Source organism: Natator depressus, chromosome 7 (assembly GCF_965152275.1).
Source record: "Natator depressus isolate rNatDep1 chromosome 7, rNatDep2.hap1, whole genome shotgun sequence".
In the NCBI taxonomy this organism is placed as follows: Eukaryota; Metazoa; Chordata; order Testudines; family Cheloniidae; genus Natator; species Natator depressus.
This window is the reverse complement of record NC_134240.1, coordinates 54,437,009-54,457,963: the sequence shown is the minus strand read 5'-3', so window position 1 is coordinate 54,457,963 and position 20,955 is coordinate 54,437,009. Positions and strand designations below refer to the sequence as shown.

Here is a 20,955-nt window from a genome sequence, read left to right as displayed (position 1 = left end):
AGCCCCATGTGTACAACCTGCTCCTGTGTTGATTGCACTGAGGAAGCAGGAGCCAGCAGAGAGCCAGGTAAGGCAGCTTCAAAGAAGCCCCCAGCTGCTGTCCCAATCTCTAACGTCAGTGTGGTCCATGAGTGCTCAGCATAGTGGGGGGCGGCTTGGCAGCTCTACCTGCCTCCAGGAAGTGCCTGCTGCTTCCCTCTCCCTCATGTGCCAAAAGTAGGCTAAACTGATCTCAGTTTCACTCCCCATGACTAGTAAGCGGAGCTGACCATGAGGGTTTTTCTGGAGCCATGCCAGAGAGAGGTGCCTGACAGAGAGTCTGATAGAGTCTAAAAGGAAAGGGGGCAGAGCATGCACTTCAGGGCATGAGAACAAACATATAGCTCTCTTTCTTCCATGAGCCGCTTTGTCTGCTGCTGCTGGGGGGAGACTCTTCCCACCCCAGAGCCCTAGCATGCCTAGGGAAATGGTCATGTGATCTGTGCTGTATAGCCTCTGCTCAGATCCCCCCTGGGCCTCTGATAAATTAGGGTGAGCTTAGCATGAGAATGGCAGCAGGTAGCATGAGCTTCAGTAGATTCCACAACAGATTAACACTCACAGCATTAAAGAAATTCTGATCAAGCGGCCTGCCCTGTAATGAAAGGGGAAGGCCTTTGGTGGAGGAGAGGGACAAGAAGACCCTACCGCTTGCTAGCTCCAGGTACGCTGGGAATGCCTACCAGACTCCCCCTCTGCACACACTTCAGCTAATCAGTAGCCCTGGTTACACGTAGGCCGAACTAAGGCTGGAAGTGGTTTCAAATCTGATGTCTAATACACGTTGACTGGCCTTTGGGGATGGGCCCCTGAAATCAGAGAATGCATCCATGATAGAGAACTCTGCTAGGAATAATCATTCCAATTCTAGCATGGATAGGGCAAAGTATCGAATGCAGATACTTCCTATGTCTGGCCTATGCTAATGAGTGTTACGGTGTCTATTCTATAGAAACTTGTAACACAGATCAGATTCTAGAGCTCAGTCCTAACTCAGTCCTGATCCTAAAGCTCAGTCCTAACTGTGTTCCAATAGCCAGTGGACTACGGGTGAGTTTGGAATATTACTGTGCTATGTGTATTGCAGTAGTGTCTAATCCCATTTCCCAAGAATTAGGGAAGCTTTTTTCCCATTTTGCAAGCAGGGGCAACTCCTGTACTGAAATGCTGAGTGAATTGCCTGGGCTCGCTGACGGAGTCATTGTCAGAATGGGAATAGAACTCAGCACTTCATGATTTTGAGCCATGAGACCACTTATTTCACTGTTCGCAAACTGAAGCAGAATTCCAAGTGAATTTCCTTTTGGGCCTTTGAATGATATGGAAGTGAGAATAACATGCATTAGCTAAATCAGATAATGTAGCAGTTTGCCTTGTTCTATGTTACCGCATCTCTTTTGAGTTTTCCCTGCTCATTTTAACTCTGTGTATGTATTGACATCAGTATGTTCAGTGAGCTTACAACCCTGTGAGTAGCTTAGCTTGAATGCCCTTCTGTAGCTAAATGAAACCAAACCCAGACTGAAGACTTAAGTATGTAATTTAGATCCCTTTCCTGTAACTGAGGGTCCTCTGTAATGAGAGTATGGGAAGAGCTCAAGCCACAAAGTAGAGTCACATACTGGAACCTGGGTTAATTTGGATTTTTTAATGAATTCCCAAACACCCCAACTCAGCCCTGCTAAATGCTATTCACCCACCAGGATTTATTTTATCATTTTACAGGTAGGCAAGTAGATTGTGTGGCTGGATTGGTGAATTTCCATGCTGATGTCGCAAGACTGTGCTAACCCCAGTATACATCTCTTCTAGAATCCAGAAAATGAAGCTAAAGGAAATTGAGCGAACAGCTGTTCAGGTGTGGAGTCCAGCAAGCGACCACCCCATCTACCTAGCGACAGGTACAGCTTCCCCTAGCCATAGGATTCATGTGAGAATGAAAGTGGGAGCCACACAGGTGGTGTAACCATCCATTATGTGCAGTGCAGAGAGACAGGACCATCTTATATTCCATCAAGAACCACTTGAATTCTTTTTTGAGCTGATTAAAGTGATATTGGCAAGATAAATATCAGGATCTATTTTTTTAAAAGGTGACTAGTGACTTTTGGATGCCCAGCTTGAGACCTTGAAGGAGACTGCTTTTCAGAGCGTAAATTCTCAGACCTTTCTGATCTAACCTCTAAACGAGCCCATGTAAAGCATAAAGGCACCTGGCATTGGCTACTGTCAGAAGACAGGATACTGGGCTAGATGGACCATTGGTCAGACCCAGTATGGCCGTTCTTATGTATAAATTTGGACAACTGATCACTTTTTAAAAATCTAGTGCCACATATTTTAAAATGACTTTGCACTTTATTTGACTGCATAAACACCTCCAATTATTCAACATGATAGGACCTTACAAATCAGGCGCTTGCTTTTCACCATGTATTTCTTCTCACTTCACTCAGTTTAGACGCTGGACCACAGACTAATGTTCTCTTCCAGTATGGTCAGTTTCACTTCCTGGTCTTCAGGCGCTATTGCTTTTGGGTTCCCAACACTGCAAAGTGAATAATCAATATGAAGTTGTTCGCAATGGAATTCCAAGCCGTTTCTATTTGCATTGTTCAGCCCCCAAACTTTAGGTTTCATTTAAACACTTAGCAATGTCCCTTTAATATCTGATTTGCAGAGTTTGCAAATTCCTTGGATTAGCAGCAGTACAGGCTGGTGTAAATGAGGAGCTGATGACCTGACATCGCTACAGTGTGACAACAAGCGAGCTGTGTCTCCTGTCTAGGGCAGTCTGGGCTCCCATCTTGTCTGTCTTCTTGCCTATTCACTCTCACAAACTTTCTTCGGTTCTGGCTATCGGGGCCTCTCTACACGACAGACACAAGCAGGTCCGGGCAACTGGCTAAAGTTCAGTTGATTATAAGTATGGTTCCAATTTGCAATCTAGACTGATCCTTAATTGTGTTTTGTAACCAGGCTACATCCATGGTTAGCCCAGGAGCACTGGCTGTAGTCCCTCTAGATCAGGAGTGGCACAATTTCATAGTTTGGATCACTTTTCTATAGGGTATGTCTCCTGTGCACCTCCTTTCCCATTGGCAATCGAATAACATCCCTGTGGCAGCCACAGCACTTGCTTGCATGGGAAAGTTACATTAGGAAATTACTCAGTATATCTTTAGCTGCTCTTCTTTGAATGTAGCAGCCGGAAACAGGGAAGAGAACCAGCACCACATTAGCAGCCAACTCTCCATGGACCATCAGCAAGTATTTGAGAAGCCCCAGTTAAGGAACCTCTGATGTGAATTAGATCTCGAAGGTCTGACCAAGACTTTATGAACACAATTAAGGCCCAGTCTACAGTACAAATTGGAACCATAATTGTAACCAGGGTCCCTGAAATAGTTGCATTAGTACAGAAGACAGGGCCTTTGTGGGTGAGGCTGGAAGTATCATATGGAGCAGGCACAGGGACTTGATTTGTGTTGTTCAAAGGGAAAGGCACATTTAATTAGAATTCTCAGGATCAGAATTTCTTGAGAAAGATCTGATCTCTTTTTAAAGCCTTTGTCTTCACATGTGGTTCTCTAAGCTGTATGTGCAGGCAGCATGCTCCCACAACACCATGGTAATGCTGACCGTCTTTAAAGAATTGGCTTATTTTGCCTTGCAGAAGCCTTGTTCTTTCTGTACCCGGGGCCCATTGAGAGTTCTCACCTGTGTCCCCTCTCCGCGTACTTTTGTCTAGGAACATCTGCTCAGCAGCTGGATGCCTCCTTCAGTACAAATGCCACCCTGGAAATCTTTGAGATTGACTTCAGGGACCCTTCCCTGGACATGAAGTGCAGAGGAATCCTTCCTGCTTCCAACAGGTACTGGCGCTTCCTGCTAACGTGTTGGTACAGTGGCTGGATCTGACTAATGACCAGTGCAGGGTGAGATTTGGGGGGGGGGGGGGGGGTGTTCAGATCTTCAGGGTGAAGCTGATCACATGTTGGGACCTGGAAAGAATCCTGCCCAGCACCAATCCTCCAATGCATGCACATTGCACAGCTTGGCAAGGTGGGAAGAGTTTGGCAACTCATCTGTTCAGATGGAGGACCATGGTACATCCACATTGATCAGTGGGGAAATCTGAAGGTGCCGTAGGGTGGCTAGGGGTGGGTGGCTGAGTGGTGACTATTGGCCCACATCCCATGTAATATTTTGATGAGGATATGAAATTAAAAGGCCATGAGATGGAGTAGTGAAACTGGGCAGGAAGGGGCTGATGGTAAACCTATTCACCAGACAATTTATTAATAGGAGGCAGTCCTGGGGTTCAGGGATATTTACACCACAGAGCTACAGCAGTGCAGACGCCCAGAGTAGATGCTAACGCTGATATAAAGCAGGGCTTGCGGTGGTGCCACATGCCCTGGTTTCCACCCAGGATATTTTCACAGAATTCAAGGCCACAAGGAGCGATTATGACCATCTAATCTGACCTCCTGTATAACACAGGTCAGAGAATTTCACCCACTGATTCCCACATCCAGTTGGGGCAGTGTATTTAAACTGGGTGTTTAGATCAGTGTAGCTACATCAGTGCAAAGTCCCTAATGTAGCTGTGCTTGTACTGGGCTGACCTTTGCAATTCTCCACCTTGGAAGGTGTTTGGGGGAGGCACAGCTCTTGGGTGATGAGGACCCATTGCCCTCTGAGAAAGGGAGCTGCCCTTTGAGATGGAGGGTGATGGGATACCTCTTGGGATGTCTGATGGGTGTGAGCCGGGAGCATCACCCCCTGGTGCTGGGATTCTTAGCAAAGGTGCCTGTGCGTGAGTTAGCATGAACTGACTCATGTCAGATGCTTTTGCTCTGCCCTGACTTTACTCTGGCCAGGTTTCTCTTTTCTCCTTAGGTTTCACAAGCTGATCTGGGGCAGCTTTGGAAACGGGCCCTCTGATTCCTCTGGGGTGATTGCTGGTGGAGGGGATAATGGAGTGCTAACGCTGTTCAGCGCAGCCCAGATTCTGACATCAGGGACAGAGCCTGTGATCGGACGGAGGGAGAAGCACACTGGCCCCGTTCGAGCTCTTGACTTTAATCCTTTCCAGGTGTGCAGCCCGTGAAATGTTACAGCTGCCTTCTATCATGACCTGGCGCAGCCATCCTGGTTTCCACACTGACTAGCTCCCTTGTTCAGAGGGATTAAGTCTTGAGTGGACAGCCTGTAGACTGGAGCAAAGAAGGGGCTGCTTGCAAAGGCATTCAACTGGGACTCAGGAGATCTAGATTCAGTGCTCCAGACTCCCTGTGTGACCTTGTACAGATCACTTCATCTCTCTGTGCCTCTGTTGCCCATCTGTAAAACTGAGATGCTAATACTCCCTTAGTCTTGTCTAGTTAGACAGTTAGTTCTCTGTGGCAGGGATACTCTTAGTATGTGTTTGTACAGTGCCTAGCACAGTGAGGCTTTGATCATGGTTGGAGAATCTAGGCCCTATTGTAAGACAAATATATCATAGTCTGAATAGTGAGGTGTCTAATGGTCACAGAGACCTAGATGCCAATTCAGGGCTTGCCTCAGCCCTTGTGGATGCCCTGCACCTTCCTGGAGCTTGGAATGCCTTTGGCTCTCGGCCATTGGACTGTGTTTAGTCAAACCAGGAAACTGTGGCATTCTGCCCCTTGGCAGGGTGTGCTGGGGGGAGTCAGGCTGTGCACGTGTTCTGAACATGCAGTTTACTAGGCAAAAAAAGCAGATGTGATCCACAGCCAAAGAGGGGAGGACTGGAAAGGAGTCCGGGACCATGACTAGTCATAACCTGGATAATTCCTCTCTGCTCCCCAACACTCCCCCTGCAGACCCAGTGGAGTACAGGCGTCATTTCTAACTCCATCCTGTTGTCACGGTGCACTGTTAAATAGCTGCCTTTTCCCACCTTACCAATGGCTGCGTTTCAGAGATCCCTGTTTGTGGTCACTCTGCCCAATCTGCTCAGTATTTTGGGATCCTTTGGGGTAGCAGGTGCCAGAGATATAAAATAATCTTCTCCTCCCTCACCCCAATCCCTAAGGTCCACTTGGGGTTCCGTCTCCCTTCCCCTTTGTACTGTGGGCACGTTTTCTGGGCGGGGGGGGCCCACTGCCCCAGCAGGGATGCGTTCTGGGCTGGGCCGTACCAGTGATGTATGATTCCACTTAGCTCACGCCTCCTCTCGTTTTGTTGTTTTCTTTGATTGTGGTTAGTCTAAGGATATCCGTTCTCTACCCCCATGGATGTCGTGAGTGGAGAGATAACAGTGCTTTTGCTTTCCCTGCAGTGTAACCTCCTGGCCTCTGGGGCCAACGATTCTGAAATTTACATCTGGGACTTGAATAACTTCAGTGTGCCAATGACGCCAGGGGCTAAATCTCAGGTAAAGGGGCTTCTCTGTGGTCAGGGTCCTTGTTCACTAGAAGTGCTGCGTCCCTGGACAGCTACCTGAGACTGGAGGGAGCGGGGAGTGATCCCACTCAAGTAACAGCCAGGGATCCATCTGATAGGTGGGGCATGGAACAGACCCAATCAGTCACTGGGGAAATATATCAGAACCTAAGAGCAGGCCTCTTTTCTGGGAGATGGCAGAGGTGGTCCATGTGGCAAGGGGGAGGTTGTGCGGTGTTGGTGGGTGCGCTGCTGGGCGGGGATAAGTTCTCTATGGAGACTTTGCACTAGGTGGATTTGAACGAGATAACCAATCAGTGTGTTACATCCTCTAGCTGGGCAGGTCGGGCTCTCCGTAATATGCTTATCGGGCCTTTCTGGGGAAATAAGGGTTCTGCTAGCAATCTTGAGAGACACGAGAAGCTGGTGCCACAAGTACTCCTTTTCTTTTTATGAATACAGACTAACACGGCTGTTACTCTGAAACCTGTAATACCACAGCGCAGCCAATAAGCAATAGGTGGGGCGGGGCTCATCTGTCACTCCTGGATGGTGTCCCTTGGCTTTAAAGGGGAAGCAGCCCTTTCCAATAGTGATTTATAAGCGAGCGAGCTCCCCCTTGTGAGCAACACAATTAGCTGTTGTCATTCACTCAGTGAAAAGACTGCAGAGCCTCTCCTGGGACAGAACACCCTCCTTGCCTGCCTTGTGCATTATGATAGGGTGAGGGGAGTTAGCCCTTGATTCTGTGCGCTCCTGAGATGCTGCAACAGGTCCTCTTCCCGTGTGTATTCTCTCACTGAGGTCTCTAGTCTGCAGCCTAATCTCCGTATATCCCAGGCTGCTGAGCCCTTCAGCCCTGTCTGATTGCATTGCTTCACGTTGGCATTAATTGTGTATGACACACGTGGCCGATGCAGACTGTGGCGTGGAATCCAGTACATGCTTCCTAAACTTCATGGCCTTTCCTAGGGAACGTTCCCATTCAGAATGGCGTTTTCCTTAGTGTTCTCCACCTGAAGGCTTCCCCGGCCCTAGCTGGTTGCCATCAGTGCTGCTGATGTTTCCTACCTGATCAGCAACTCACTCAATCAGTGATTGTGGCACAGAATCTATAGATCCTCTGGGAATGCGTCTGAACCCTTAGTGCACTCTGAGTCAAGCCGGTGATGGGAACCCCATTCTCCCACACGGGTATAATGAATCTGTGGCCTCTCTTACCTCGTCAGCCTCAAGAAGACATCAGCGCGGTGTCCTGGAATCGTCAGGTGCAGCACATCCTGTCCTCTGCTCACCCCAGTGGGAAGGCCGTCGTGTGGGACCTCAGGAAGAACGAGCCCATCATCAAAATCAGCGACCACAGCAGCAGAGTGAGTGGGGGAAGGACTGTGGGCTGGCCTCCCAGGGCTGGACTCTCAGTTGCCCTGCAGCCCACCAGTGCAAACGGGCTGCATGGGACCCTGGGGGAATAGCCCCGGAGCAAGAGGCCTTCTGTGCAAATGGCAGGGATGACTCTGCAGTACCTACCCCTCCCATGGGATGCACCTTTGCACGGGGCGTCTGATGTGCAACGTTTATCAACGATGTGCAAGAGAGCCTGGCTGGGGCATTCTTACACCTTAGGGATTCTGTGCCACTGCGGTGGCCCAGAGGGTCCTGTTGTTTGTCCCTCTTAGCATGCTGAGGAGAGAGGCAAAGGATCAGATGGGCCATGGGAACAAACTACCTGCCCGCTCCTTAGCGTGCTCCCTCCAGATCAGTTTTGAGGCGCACAGGCATGTGGGAGGTGTGTGGGGAATTGACGCTGTTGCTGTGCTGTACATGGGGTGAACACAGGGCAGCACTCTCCTGGGCTGGGAACCTGCACCTTCCACCAGCACTAGGTTCACGTTTAAAGCGGCGAAGGAAAGGAATAAAGGCACCAATCTGTCAGAGAGCAGAGGAGCTGCAGCCAAGTGTCTGATGTTTCCGTATATCCCATTGCTGTTACAAATGTTTCTCTGAGGAGGGGAGAGCCAGATTCTTGTGTGTCTGGGCCAGCAGTCAGGTGAACATATGACCTTGCCGGGGTGAGATGTGTGCTACAGAGGCAAATCTGGGATCTCCATCTACAAGGCAGATGAGGAAAACTGTTCCTTGGACAAGGATTGCATTAGAAGCTCCATGGCTGGTGAAAGAAAAGAAAAAGTCCCTGCACACTAACCAAGTGAGAAATGAGACCCTTTGCTCTCCCTTTGCCTAGGGTGCTCTTGCCCTGGAGTTCTAGCTCATTCCTAAGAGGAGTGTGGTCTAGTGGACTGGTCAGGGTACTTGTGAGTTTTAATCCTGGCTCTGCTACTGATTTCCTGTGTGGCCCTGAGCCAGCCCCTACATATGTCTGCTTAGTTTCCCCATCTGTGTAACTGGTGCACCAATGTTTACCTTCCACATGGGGGTGTTATGAAATTTAGCTGGTCTCTAGTGCTCTGGAGAGTTAAGTACTAAGTGTTATGTCTCTGGGCCATCGAGGGCGTGTCTACACTACAATCTTAAATCGACCTATGTTAAGTCAATTTACAGCCATTGCAGTAATTATTGTGGTGGCTGATGTCCACACTACCCTCCTTCTGTCGGTGATGTGTATCCTCACCAGGAGCGCTCCCACCAACTGAAGAGGGGGCAGTGTTGGGGGCCAGCTGTTCTCCGGGCTTCTCGCCTCCAGCGGGGAGATTCATGCCCGGAGTCCGGTTGGTTGTCATGCTCTCAGAGGGGGATCCAGGGAGGAGGCAGCCAGGCTCCCAGCCAGAAGGGAGCTGGGGGGTCAGCTGGGCTCCCCACCAGAAGCATGGAGTCAGGACGCCAGGGGACAGCAGGGCTCCCAGCAGGGAGCCCAGGCAGCTGCCCAAGCTGGGAGCCTGGGTGGCAGCCCAGCTTGGAGCGGAGACCTGGCAGCAGTCTGGTTGGGGACCCAGGTGCTCGGCTTTCTTGTCAATTTCACAGCTCCAGCCCTGAAATTGACAAGACAGCTAACAGTCTACACAGACACTGCATCGCCTTAACTACATCAACATAAGCGCTACGCCTCTTGTGGAGATGCATTTATTATGTCATTGTAGTAGGGCACTTATATGGGCAGAACAAGGCTGTAGTGTGGACACTGACATCATTAGGTTGAGGTGAGCTGCCTTACCTTGACCTAACTGATTAGTGTAAACCCAGCCTTCATTTGTTGTCAGTCAGCTCTACGGTGTTGTCAGCCTATGCTGTTGTGTCCTCAGATGCACTGCTCGGGAATGGCCTGGCACCCAGAAGTTGCTACCCAGCTGGTCCTTTCCTCTGAGGACGACCGCATGCCGGTGATCCAGATATGGGACCTACGCTTTGCCACCTCTCCTTTGAGCCAGCTGGAGGGGCACACAAGGTAGGAGCCTAGCTGTTGCTCTGCCTCTCAGAGGATTCCCATCTTTCAGGGTCCGGCTGTCTGGCTTTTGAATTGAGGAGCAGAGATGTCTGAGTTTCATTCTAGTCTGACTGAGGCAGAGAAGTGATGTAGCAATGCTGCTGCTGTGCTAAAGTGTCCACATAAGCTGCTACAGTCTGACTGGAATAGGGAGTGGGACCTTCTTGCTTTCATGGAGTGACTGTGTTACGTCTGGTCTGTTTCAGGGGAGTCCTGTCTATCTCTTGGTGCCAGGCTGACCCTGAGCTCCTTCTCAGTAGTGCCAAAGACAACCGGATCTTGTGCTGGAACCCCTGCGTTGGTGAGGTGCGTTGCAGGTTTGATTCCATGGCAGTAAGTACACACTTTCTGCCTGGTATGTATTTGCATGCTGTGCCAAGGGTGTGTCATTTAACATGTTGTCCCACTTTGGTGCATTCTCCAAACCATTCCGATGCCTATTCTGGAGAGAGCGAGAACACGCACTGTCTGTCCATCTACCCCAGGACTTTTCTTTTGTTGGTTTATTTCTCCCATTTTTTATTGCTATTTTTCTTCTGGGGTATCTCCTTCCCTTGACAGCAGGTGCTACCATATTACAGTGCTGGGAGCAGAAGCACTTTAAGTATGTCTATCTACACTTGTGGTGGCGTGTCACGTCGCATATAGACGCTTGCACACCCAGCTAGCATGGGTAAAAATAGCAGTGTGGCTGGAGAGGTGCAGCTTAGGCTAGTAGAGTAGAATGCCCTATACCTGAACCCCTAGGTATATGCCCTATGTGGGCTCTCTGTGTACCCAAGCCATGACCCCCACATCTACACTGATTTTGCAGCATAGTGTACCTCTGTCTCTCTGCTTCCGGACTCTCCCCCTGCTGCTGGAGGCTTCCGTTGTGGTGTGTAGCTGCAGGTGTGGTGCCTGCAGGATACATGCCACCCCAAGGCTAGTCATAGCCTTTGAAAACAGAGTGAAGCTGACTAGGGTTCCACATTCCAAATCAATTTCACTCTGCAGCCCAAACCCTTCTGCTCTTACACACTGCAGCTCTCTGGGGCCTCCTGGTGTTGGTGCTAGTTACTCTGAAATATTGCACCTGCAGTGTGTCCTAACTGGTGGACTACAAGGAAGTTGATCGTGGTCAGGGTGCATTTTGCATGGTGAGATGTCAGGAACGTGTGACAGACCTGCCATGCGTAAGTGGCTTGGGGGAAAACAAGTGACTGTTCCTGATAACATTCTGCCTCCTCCCCATCTATGTTAGGTGATTTATGAGCTGCCCACTCAGAGTCAGTGGTGCTTTGATGTCCAGTGGTGCCCTCGGAATCCATCAGTCTTCTCCGCTGCCTCTTTCGATGGGTGGATCAACGTTTATTCTGTTATGGGTGGGAGTCTAGCAGCTCAGCAGAAGACTCAGGCTGACAAGGTAGAGTCCCATGGAACAGAGAACGGGCGTGCTGGCTGGGCCAGTGATGGTGTGGCAGTTGGTGCTTGGGTTGAGGGGGCACTGGAAGGTAGAGTGTTGTTTCACTGTGGCCACAGGTGCTGTAGTGAGCCCACCTGTGTGGGGGTCTCTGGTCCACCTGGTGTTTGTGAAAACCAAAGATTAATTGTGGGGAGGTGGTCTGGCTTTAGGCTGGCCGGCTAAAGTCCAGCCAGAGCCTCAAGGATTCTGGACCAACGTTGCTGATTGACAGAAATCTGACTCAGTATCCTTTTATCAATTTTATTAAAGCTATTAAACAAAAATAAAATGAAGTAAACGTATCATCCTGACTAAAGAATTTTACCCAAGCCATCCTAATCTATAGCTTGGAGCAAGTTTTTGATATTAAAACCAAATTGTCATCTAATGTCAGGAACACAGCCTCTGAGCCAATTACAAAGTTTCCTTCTTAAATTTCAATTCTCCCTTCCCCCAACAGAAATATTACAATACAGGCCTTAGCAGAATGTTCTGATAAGCCAAAGTTTGTCAACTCTTATTTGGCAGACAGCTTGGAGTTTCTTAGGACTCTCAAAAGACAGGACATGCTTTAATGCGCATCTTTATGATGCTGTTTAGAGATGGTAAACCTGGTGAACTTTCTGGCACTTTCCCTGTGTAGACGTCACTGGTGCATATACACATAAATGTGCAACCAACCACACTGTTTTATTCTCTAATATTAATCTGGGATGTCTTCCACTTCATACAAACAAGGGCGAAAAAAGGAAAATAAAGCGACAGGCAGGTCACAGACTCCTCCGCTCTTGTGGGGTTCTGGACTGTTCGGAGATAGGAGCTAGAGCTGCCGTCAAGGAGTTAGCAGGTCCTGTGGCTGGCCCAGTGCTGCACGTCAGCAGGCTTTTACGGGCGTAGGCAGGCTGGTCGAGGGTTGGCATAGCCGGTGTGGTGGTGTGCTGACTGCCTTCCCCTGAGGTGGTCAGTTTTGGGGTTCTGGAAGGTCAGTCTTCCCTCAACGGCCTTGTTGACCTAAAAGGTGACGCTTCTCAGCCTTACCCTGGGTTCTTATTATTTGTCATCTTCGCTCACTCTGACTTCCCTGCCTCCCTCCAGGATCTTTGGATAAATCTGGTGCGAGGCCTATCTTGGAGCCATGCAATTTGGTCCTGTTAGGTTCAAGTTGGGTCATGCATAGCGAACTTCAGTTCTGGGGAAGGACCTGCTTAAGCCAGCAATTTAAAAAAATGGTTAATGTTTGCATGTCACAGGGGCTGCATGTCCGTGATCTCCCAGAAATATTTAAAAAATACAGCTCAGGACACTTTTGAGGAAGCTGCCACAGTGTCCTCTGGGTGAAAATGTCGTGAGATGTTGTCATAGCGCCAGTTGACAGAACATTCAACACACAACCCTATAAAAATAACTGGTTTAAAAGACCCTCGCAACAAACAGCCACTCAACAGTCCCCCATCAGCAAAAATTAAAAACAAGTCAGACAAGTTGTGACCAGTTGTTCGCCTTTTTTGTGGGAGACAATGAAATTTAGTAATCTTTTTATTTAGGAGTGAGGTGGTAGGACAAACAGCTTCCCTTTGGAAGTTTTCATGTTAATAGAGAGAAGTAACTTCTCAAGCTGAAACCATTTAAGAACTAAAACTCATTGAGGTTTGTATAAGGTCTGTATCCCAGGTATGCTGTGTCGCTCATAAGGATGTGCTGGCACTGCCCCTGGGAACATGCTAATATCCTATTTCTTCACCACTGAGAATAACCAGAGGAGGGTAACTAACAACTGGGCCGGGCTGAATGATCTTATTGCCTGGAGAGTGAGATGTAACTTTTTTTATTTCCCTCCTCTGATCTCAGATCTCCTCCTCCTTTAACAACCTGGACCCCTTCGGCACGGGACAGACCCTTCCTCCTCTTCAGGTGCCGGAGCAGGTGGCTCAGACCACCTTGATCCCTCCACTGAAAAAGCCCCCCAAGTGGATTCGCAGGCCGGTGGGGGTCTCGTTTGCAGTAAGTGTGCGGCGCATTCTTGCCTGGAAAGGAGAGTGGTTATGGCCCCCAAGGGGGGCTCAGAGGGGATCTGGTTCCCATGTTAGGAACCATTGTGATTTTTATGGTGCTGGCAGTTTTGATGGAGGGCTGTGTGGCTCCGTTGGCAGGGAATCCTTTGCTGCGGTGTTCAGAGGCCTTGCCAACAACATCTGTCCCTATAGCAGTGATGGGGGCTTGCTCTGAAGGGAGGGAGCTGCTGTTTGACTCCCATGTCCTTCCCATTGGATAGTTAATGAAACTAGCCCAGTCTCAGAAGTGCTTTCCTTGTAGGCAAGGTCTGTTCTCTCCTGCCTTTCCTCCCAGTCCATTGTCCATCTTTTCCCCTTTCCCTATTCCCTCTTCTCCCCCATATCCTTATTGTCTCCCTCTCCTCTTCTGCCACCCCGCTTTTCTCCCAGGTTGTGCTGTTGCCCTGCTTTCTTATCCACTGCCCTGGCTCGTGCCATTTCAGAGTAGTGTTGTAGCCAGTTTGTTCCTTCTGTCATCCATTTAGCATTGTATTATGTGCTGTTATGATCAGTTCATATGCTATTTCATCTATAATCAATGTATGCTAAATAGATGTACGTTACTAGGCCGTAGGCTTAAGAACGCTTGACATGAGTGGGTGACCTAGGAATAACCCTATGCCAGTAAGGTCATTGTGTCTGTGGTCACTATCCTTGGACTTCGTGTGCTCCTAGAGTCTCCACATTTGAGAAAAGCACCAGTGGTGATTTTCACTCTGTTAAGCTTGAAACTGTAGCAACAGGAGGTGAACCCACAGTAGCATAATACAAAGTTACTAAATTAAATAAGTAAAGGCTCCAGTGTACTCCATTAGTTTGATGATGTCTGTTGCAGTTGGCCCCTCTGTTGCAGAGAAGAGTCATTCCAAACAGCATCTGGTCCTCTGTGCTGTTGACGTTTGCAGTGAGCTACATATGACTGCATACACACAGTGGGTGTCACTGAGGATTGTGGTTCTGATGCTGCAGGTCCTGGGTTTGATCCCTGCAGAAGACAGCAGCATCTGTGTGTGCGCAGCTGTGGTGTGCCTGGGTTCCTCGTGATTGCCCTGTTCAGGGCCATTGATGTCTGATGAGGTCTCTCCAGCTCCCAAGATTAGAGTGTGCTGGTTTTTACCCTCACGTGTATGGACACTTACTTTTTCCCTCTCTCCTTCTCAGTTTGGGGGGAAATTAATCACGTTTGGCCTCTCTAAGGCCCCAGCACTGCAAATGCAGCAGAGTCCCCCACGCCAGGTGTTCATCAGCCAGGTCGTTACTGAGACGGCGTTCCTGGCCCGATCCAGAGAACTGCAGATGGCCCTGCAGTCGGGAAACCTCCTGGACTATTGCCAGAGCAAGATCCAGGCAGCCCAGTTGCAGTTTGAAGAGAATCTCTGGAACTTCCTGAAGGTAGGACAGCCCTGATGAAGGCCAGAGACCTCATTCCAATGCCTCTGCATTCCTGGCATGGGTTCTCCATGTGCCCATCACACTTGTCCCTGGCCTCATGTATTCCCAGCTCTTCAAGGGACAGCAATAAACAGAACAGACTGACTGGGAGTTTCGCCATAAACACACCCCATAACCACCCGCTTGGGGAAAGCCTTGGTTAAAAGCTAAACGCATAGGGCTGGAGGCCTCCTCTCCTTTTCATAGGTACAGTGCTGGCATCAGACTGTGTCGGGGGCTCAGTCAGGATACTGTACACAGCAGTGCCAGGCAGACACTCAGCCTCCTCTAGGCCTGTAGTGATCTCAGTGGAGTGGACTCCCTCGTTCCCCAGGCAAAAGCCCTAATGGGCTGAGATCAGCCTGGAAGGGTTGAGGCACCTGTGATGTCAGCAGGATTGTTTGCTCCCTCCCTCAACCCTGTTGCCATGTAGACCATCCAGAAGGTGATTGAGCGCTTTGCCTCTATCTTCCGTGCCAGACTCCAAGGTCCTTAAGGCCCATCAGTTTAAGGTCCTTAAGGCCCATCAGTTTGAGGTCCTGCCTAGTGTTTAACTGAGGCCCAGCCAGCCTTGCTGCTCCCTCCAAGTACAGCCAAAGAGAGGTGCTCTAGCCGAGAGTGCTTCACTTTCTAGCAAGGGCCTGCAAGAACTAGATCAGCTTCTGTCTAGCTTGGACATAGTTGGGCTAAATCCTCTGTCCACACTTGGTCAGAACTCCCGACAACATCACTGGGAGCTTTGACTTCAGATGGGCTGAGGGCTGAAATCTGATCCCCTTCCCCAAATGGAACAGTACCTTACTCCACAAGTAGTCCCATTGACTTAAATGAGGCTGGCTGGAGGAGTTAGGTCCTACTCAACACAAGTAAGCATGTGAGAATCTGGCCCTGAGTAAACTTCTTTATTAGTCCCTTCTTATATTGGGTGATCACCTTCGAATCCCACCCAACTTCTCAGCCTTTGGGACAGTAACAACTCTGTGTTCCATGTATCACTGTCAGCCACAGACTACAATTGGAGATAGCAGCCTGCTCCATTCACTGGTCCAGTCCAGTTTTCTCTCTAGTAGACAGCACTGCCTTCTCCGACTATGGCCTGTGGATCTCAAGCAGGCCGTGTTGTGAGAGAGGAAATCAGTAACACACATCCGTGAGCAGTGATAGTACTTAGTTCTTATACAGAATTCTCCATGCCTAGATCTCAGAGAGCTTTACAGAAGTCCCGTTTTACACTTGGAGAAACTGAGGCATACAGAGACGTGACTTGCCCAAGGTCACTTAGTGACACAGATCTCCTGACTCCCAGCCCAGTCCTCTGTCCACTGGACTGTGCTTCCTGATGAGTGCTATAGGCATCTCTTATCACAGAACAGCTGTACTTTCAAGTACTGTTCCAAATCACGGCAGCTTGCAGGAGTGATTCTGCAGTGTGGGGATCATTACCATAGTGTAACTGGCTAAACGATGTGTGTTAAAGGAAGCAGTACCTGTGTTAGTTAATCAGTGTCTGTGCCAGAATGCGATGACCAGGTTTTATTGCATTGCTGGTAGATGAGGTTAACAAAGTCTCAGCCTTCATCTTCCAAAGGGCAGCTTATTCCAGCTCCCAGGGAACACCCAGGGTCCCCTGGTGCTAATCTGTAAACTGAGCACTACATTTTGCACTGCCATCGGCAGCTGGATGTTGTCTCTGTGCAGATGCCTGGTTTTACGCACCTCTTTGTCTCCGATCTCCTTTGGGGCCCAGGTGAACATGGAGCCAGAATCCAGGACTAAACTCCTGAAGCTGCTGGGTTATAGTAAAGAGGAGCTGCAGAAGAAGGTGAGTGGCCTTCTTGCTAAGCAATGTCTTTATTTAACAGAGGCAGTGGCTGGTGAATTAGGGGACTGGTGAAGAACAGATTCAGGGGGTGCAGGAAAGAGGTATCTGCTGCACTATGTATTTTATAAGCAATTCCTCCTGAAAGGTTTCACTGGGGGGTGTCGCTTGAACATCTTTGCACCTGAACTAGGACTGGTCCTGTGGACTTAGAAGTGCATGCTTGATTTGTTTCATTTGTGACCATGTGACTAGTGCTACAATGTGCTGGCTAGGGCGGGGCATAGTTCAGGTTTCAATCCCTCCCTCCAGTTCTCCCAGTGCACCTTGATCCTGACTTCCATCTCACCTGGGCAGCTCCTCCAGCACGTCTGGATGTGGCCTGCAGGACGCTCTGGCAGGCTCTGCCTTGGTCGGATGCTGGCTAATTGTGTGGGGGGGTCCGTGATGCGCACATGGGAGCTATCATGAGACCACCACTTGTGATCTAAGCTGAGACTTGAATCCTGGTCTCCAGAGGTGAAAGGTTAATATACTTAACCCACTGAGCTGCTAGGTGGGAGCAATGGGGAGGGTGGAGTTAGGGAGTTTTCCTCCTCTCTCTTCTAATCTCTCCTGATCACTAGGCTCCTGCCCTACCCAGGGTAGCTTTACAAGATGCCAGCCCCTAACTCAAACCTTCACTCATTTCATGAACAAGTCCCAAAGCAGGTGACTCTGAGGGAGTGTACCAGCAGCCTCTGGAAATTTCAGGAGTTCAGCACAAACAGAGGTCCCATTAAAAGGAAAATTCTCCTGCAGCTTTAACTGATGCATCACGGCAATGCAGCTTTGTCCAAACTGTCTCTGCAAGCGCCACGTGTTATTAACTCCCCTCCGAATACTCGGCGAGAAGAGAGAGATCCGGGTGAGGTATGGAAATAGGTGGAAAGTGGATGAGGTGGTACGTTACTGGAATACTGCTCCAGGTGGCACCGACAGAGCTGCAAAGGAGACGGATCTTGCACCAGTGAGGGCAGTGTTATGGCAAGGGGCAGAGAGGCCTGTACTAGCTGAGTAGCAAGGGGAGCCGGGAGAGGTAGTGCCTGTGATGCAGGATGGGGACGTTAATACAGAGTGTGATTTTTGAACCGGCTTTTGACGTGCTTGGGGAAGCCAATGGAGTTGTTTGTGGCTTCAGGCGACTTGGCCTTTCTGCTGCCCACACGTTCAGCTTTGTGACAGAGGCTTGACTCCGCAACTCTGTTTCTTCGCAGATCACGTCCTGTTTGGGGAACGGTATCCCAGAGAAACAGAACTTTCCTGAGGCAGATGGCTTGGCTCAGGCTGCACAGCCGGCTCAGGTAGGCCCTGGTCTCCTCACGGGTCACTGAGAAGTGGGCGTCAGGGAGCAGAATGAACGAGGAGGACAAATTCCAACAAGTTCTGGGGCTCAGTGCAGGACTCCCTGGGCTGGACTAGGCAGTCAGAGCAAGGGAGGGTGACATGCAGGCTGTTGATGACACTACAGCAAGCCTTGTTCGAGCAGCACTCAGTTCTCAGTTAACCCAGCACTCAATGCGAGGGTTAACCTTAACCCTAACTTAGCTCCATGGCACAGCTTCTGGATGTCCTCTTGGGACCTTCTGGGGCAGGCTGGCACTCCTGTCATTGCTACACCAGTGGAGCTGCACTAGTGATAGTGCAGTGGCAGGAGATATGAAGGAGGTGGCCTGTGAGCTTCCATGCTGAAATCAGCTATAGAGAGAAACTCCCAGCCAGGTAGAACAGCGGCAAACCACCCTCACCCAGCTCTGTAATCCATTGAAACTGTCTTAGTCAGGCTCGTTCTTCTGGGTGTGGCTCACGTCAACGTACACTCTCCCTGCTCTCTTTGCACAGGGCTCAAGATGCTCCGTGACCGAAGTGGGTACTGCTTCCTCCTCTTCAGGGTTCTTTGACAGTCTTGTCCCTCAGGACATGAGCACGTTGGAGATCCCGGTCACAACAGGTATTGCATGGCCCACATTATGGGAAGGGAGCCTCTGCCCTATAAGGTGACACAGCCTGGCCCATTGACACGCTGTGCAGTGTACCTCAACCCACCTCCTCTCTCCGTGCCCTTGGCATTGACCAGTGCACTTGCAATGGGAGGCCCACAGAGGACAGAAACCCTAATACTGGATGAGGATCCACTTTCAGCACACGTGGTTTCTGGAGTGAAAGGCCTGGAGATGGATCGCAGTTGTTGCAGAGCTGCCATTCCATTAGTGTCCACGGTTCATTGCAGCCAGGGTGGTGGTGGGGCCCCTGGATGAACTGTTCAGTTGCTCACCATAGTGCTGTGCATTTCTTTCCCCCTCTCCAGACACGGATGGGCTGATCAGCCAGGCGCTCCTGGTGGGGAACTTTGCCGGTGCTGTGAAGCTGTGCGTGAGGGCTGACCGTTTTGCTGATGCCATCATTCTGGCTATCGCCGGGGGGGAGACGCTACTGCGGGAGACCCAGATGCAGTACTTTGCCAAACGGAAAACAAAGATTTCTCAGGTGAGTGCCCAGCGGTGTATATCCAGGCAGAGATGGGCGGGGCAGGGCAGGAGAGAGCAGACTGAGGTGGATGGAGCCCAGGCGGGTGTGCTTGCCCGCGTATACGCGGGTGGCTGTGAATGCCCCTGTGAGTGCATTGGCAGGGGTGAAATGCTGAACCGAGGGCTCTGTCCATCTAATTTCCAGCTCTGTCTAGGTATTTGCACTGTGCTCATGATACCTTTATAAAACTTGCTCTCATCCAACAAATGATCTCTGTCTGCAGAGCCAGGATTTCCGCCCTTCTCTTCAGCTTGCGTCCAGCTTCTGGTATCTTCTGCCTCAGGAGGTTGCCGTTTAAATTATCCAACCCTTTTAGAAACCCATCAATGTTCCCTGAGCCTTAATGACCCTTTTCTTATGTTACCACAGAGCTGTTTGAATCCCATGCTGCACGGCATAAACTGATCATTGTAAGGACCAGGATTGAATTTTCCTCCTCCTTTCTACAGCATTGCATTACTAGATGGGGCATGGGTGGGTTTTCGCCTTTGGAAGCACTAAGAGCCAGTTACTGCTGGAGGCACAGTGGTGGACCAGGGGGGCAAGTTCATGTGAGCAGCCGTGATGTGGACACTGCATGCGAGTGTGGCTCTGTGTGATGTCTTGCTCAGACCACCTAGAGCTGAGAGCCACTGTGTTACCACTCTGCCATAGCAAGAGTGAGCGCTCTGCTGCTGCGAAGCTGTGCATCGCTTCCCTGGCTGCCTGGCCAGCACGCTCGTCAAGACTCTGCCCGTCTAAACCTTGCCTTGCAGGGAACAGTCAGTGAATCCAGTGCCCGAGTTCCCCAGAGACGTGTCTCTGCCGCATCCAGTCCCTCTCTTTGGGCACTCACAGCTGGCATTACGTTTGCTGCCTCCAAAGAGACAGAGCACATGCCAGCCTGTTAGCTTAGAAAGCGTGCTGTGTTTTGTTTGTACCCAGGCCTGTCTCGTTCTCTGGCTTAGTATCACTTAAATCCTTGTACTTTAAGAAAGTTATTCTAGTTTTATGACTAACATTTAATCTTAGCAAGTTACAATCTCTGCCTAAGCAGTTTTCTTAGCCTGGTCTACACTGAGAAGTTAGGTTGGTATAACTACATTGCTCAGGGTGTGAAAAATCCACACCCCTGGATGGCGTAGTTAAGCCGACCTAACCACCAGTGTAGAGAGCGCTAGGTCAATGAGAGAATTCTCCCATCACCCTGGCTACCGCCTCTCAGGCTGGTGGAGTACCCAAGTTGACAGAAGACCCCGTCCTATCGGCATATGTAGTGTCTTCATTGACTCACTGCAGTGGCGCAACTGCACTGCTGCAGCATTTTAAGTGTAGACAAGTCCTCGCTCACCTCAAGTTACCAGCATCTCTAGCCCACTGGACCCAACATTCACTGAATCAAACAGTGCTGTTCCCTAGGTGACGGGTAACTAAAAGGTCTTTTCGCTCCTCTTGTATTACTCAAAGTCCATTGTCTCTGCCTCAAGAGCCAGGAAGGCTTGCTGGTGTGCAGACTCCGTCCCCGCTATGATTGTTAAGCAGTCTTCTCCCCAGCTTGTTTAGCCTGATGGCTTTGTTTACCTTCTATGTAAATGTACTTTCATTGTACTCTGCCTGTAGCCAAGCTGGTCAGACTGGTAAAGGCACATTCCTCTGTCTAGGGCTGGCTGAACACGTCTTAAGCACACATACAGAACTCTTTGTACACACCCCATACATACATCACAATGATTTTTCAGGACCAGCTTGTCACCAGTTTACATACGATACC

The 20,955-nt window shown here is 49.8% G+C and overlaps 1 protein-coding gene across 2 annotated transcripts in view; it reads left to right on the top strand.

Moving 5' to 3' along the window:
* The window catches only part of SEC31B (SEC31 homolog B, COPII coat complex component), a 40,005-nt gene that overhangs the window by 4,011 nt on the left and 15,039 nt on the right, over positions 1-20,955 (top strand). The window contains exons 2-15 of one of the 2 annotated variants that reach the window (XM_074958508.1): positions 1,852-1,940; positions 3,791-3,914; positions 4,945-5,140; positions 6,350-6,445; positions 7,683-7,823; positions 9,711-9,853; positions 10,099-10,225; positions 11,136-11,297; positions 13,185-13,337; positions 14,549-14,779; positions 16,566-16,640; positions 17,894-17,980; positions 18,519-18,627; positions 18,985-19,163. In XM_074958508.1, coding sequence (XP_074814609.1) covers positions 1,862-1,940; positions 3,791-3,914; positions 4,945-5,140; positions 6,350-6,445; positions 7,683-7,823; positions 9,711-9,853; positions 10,099-10,225; positions 11,136-11,297; positions 13,185-13,337; positions 14,549-14,779; positions 16,566-16,640; positions 17,894-17,980; positions 18,519-18,627; positions 18,985-19,163 — 1,902 coding nt within the window. In that variant the 5' untranslated portion in view covers positions 1,852-1,861. The remainder of the gene's footprint in view (positions 1-1,851; positions 1,941-3,790; positions 3,915-4,944; positions 5,141-6,349; positions 6,446-7,682; positions 7,824-9,710; positions 9,854-10,098; positions 10,226-11,135; positions 11,298-13,184; positions 13,338-14,548; positions 14,780-16,565; positions 16,641-17,893; positions 17,981-18,518; positions 18,628-18,984; positions 19,164-20,955) is intronic. The other variant, XM_074958509.1, reaches the window with a different exon arrangement.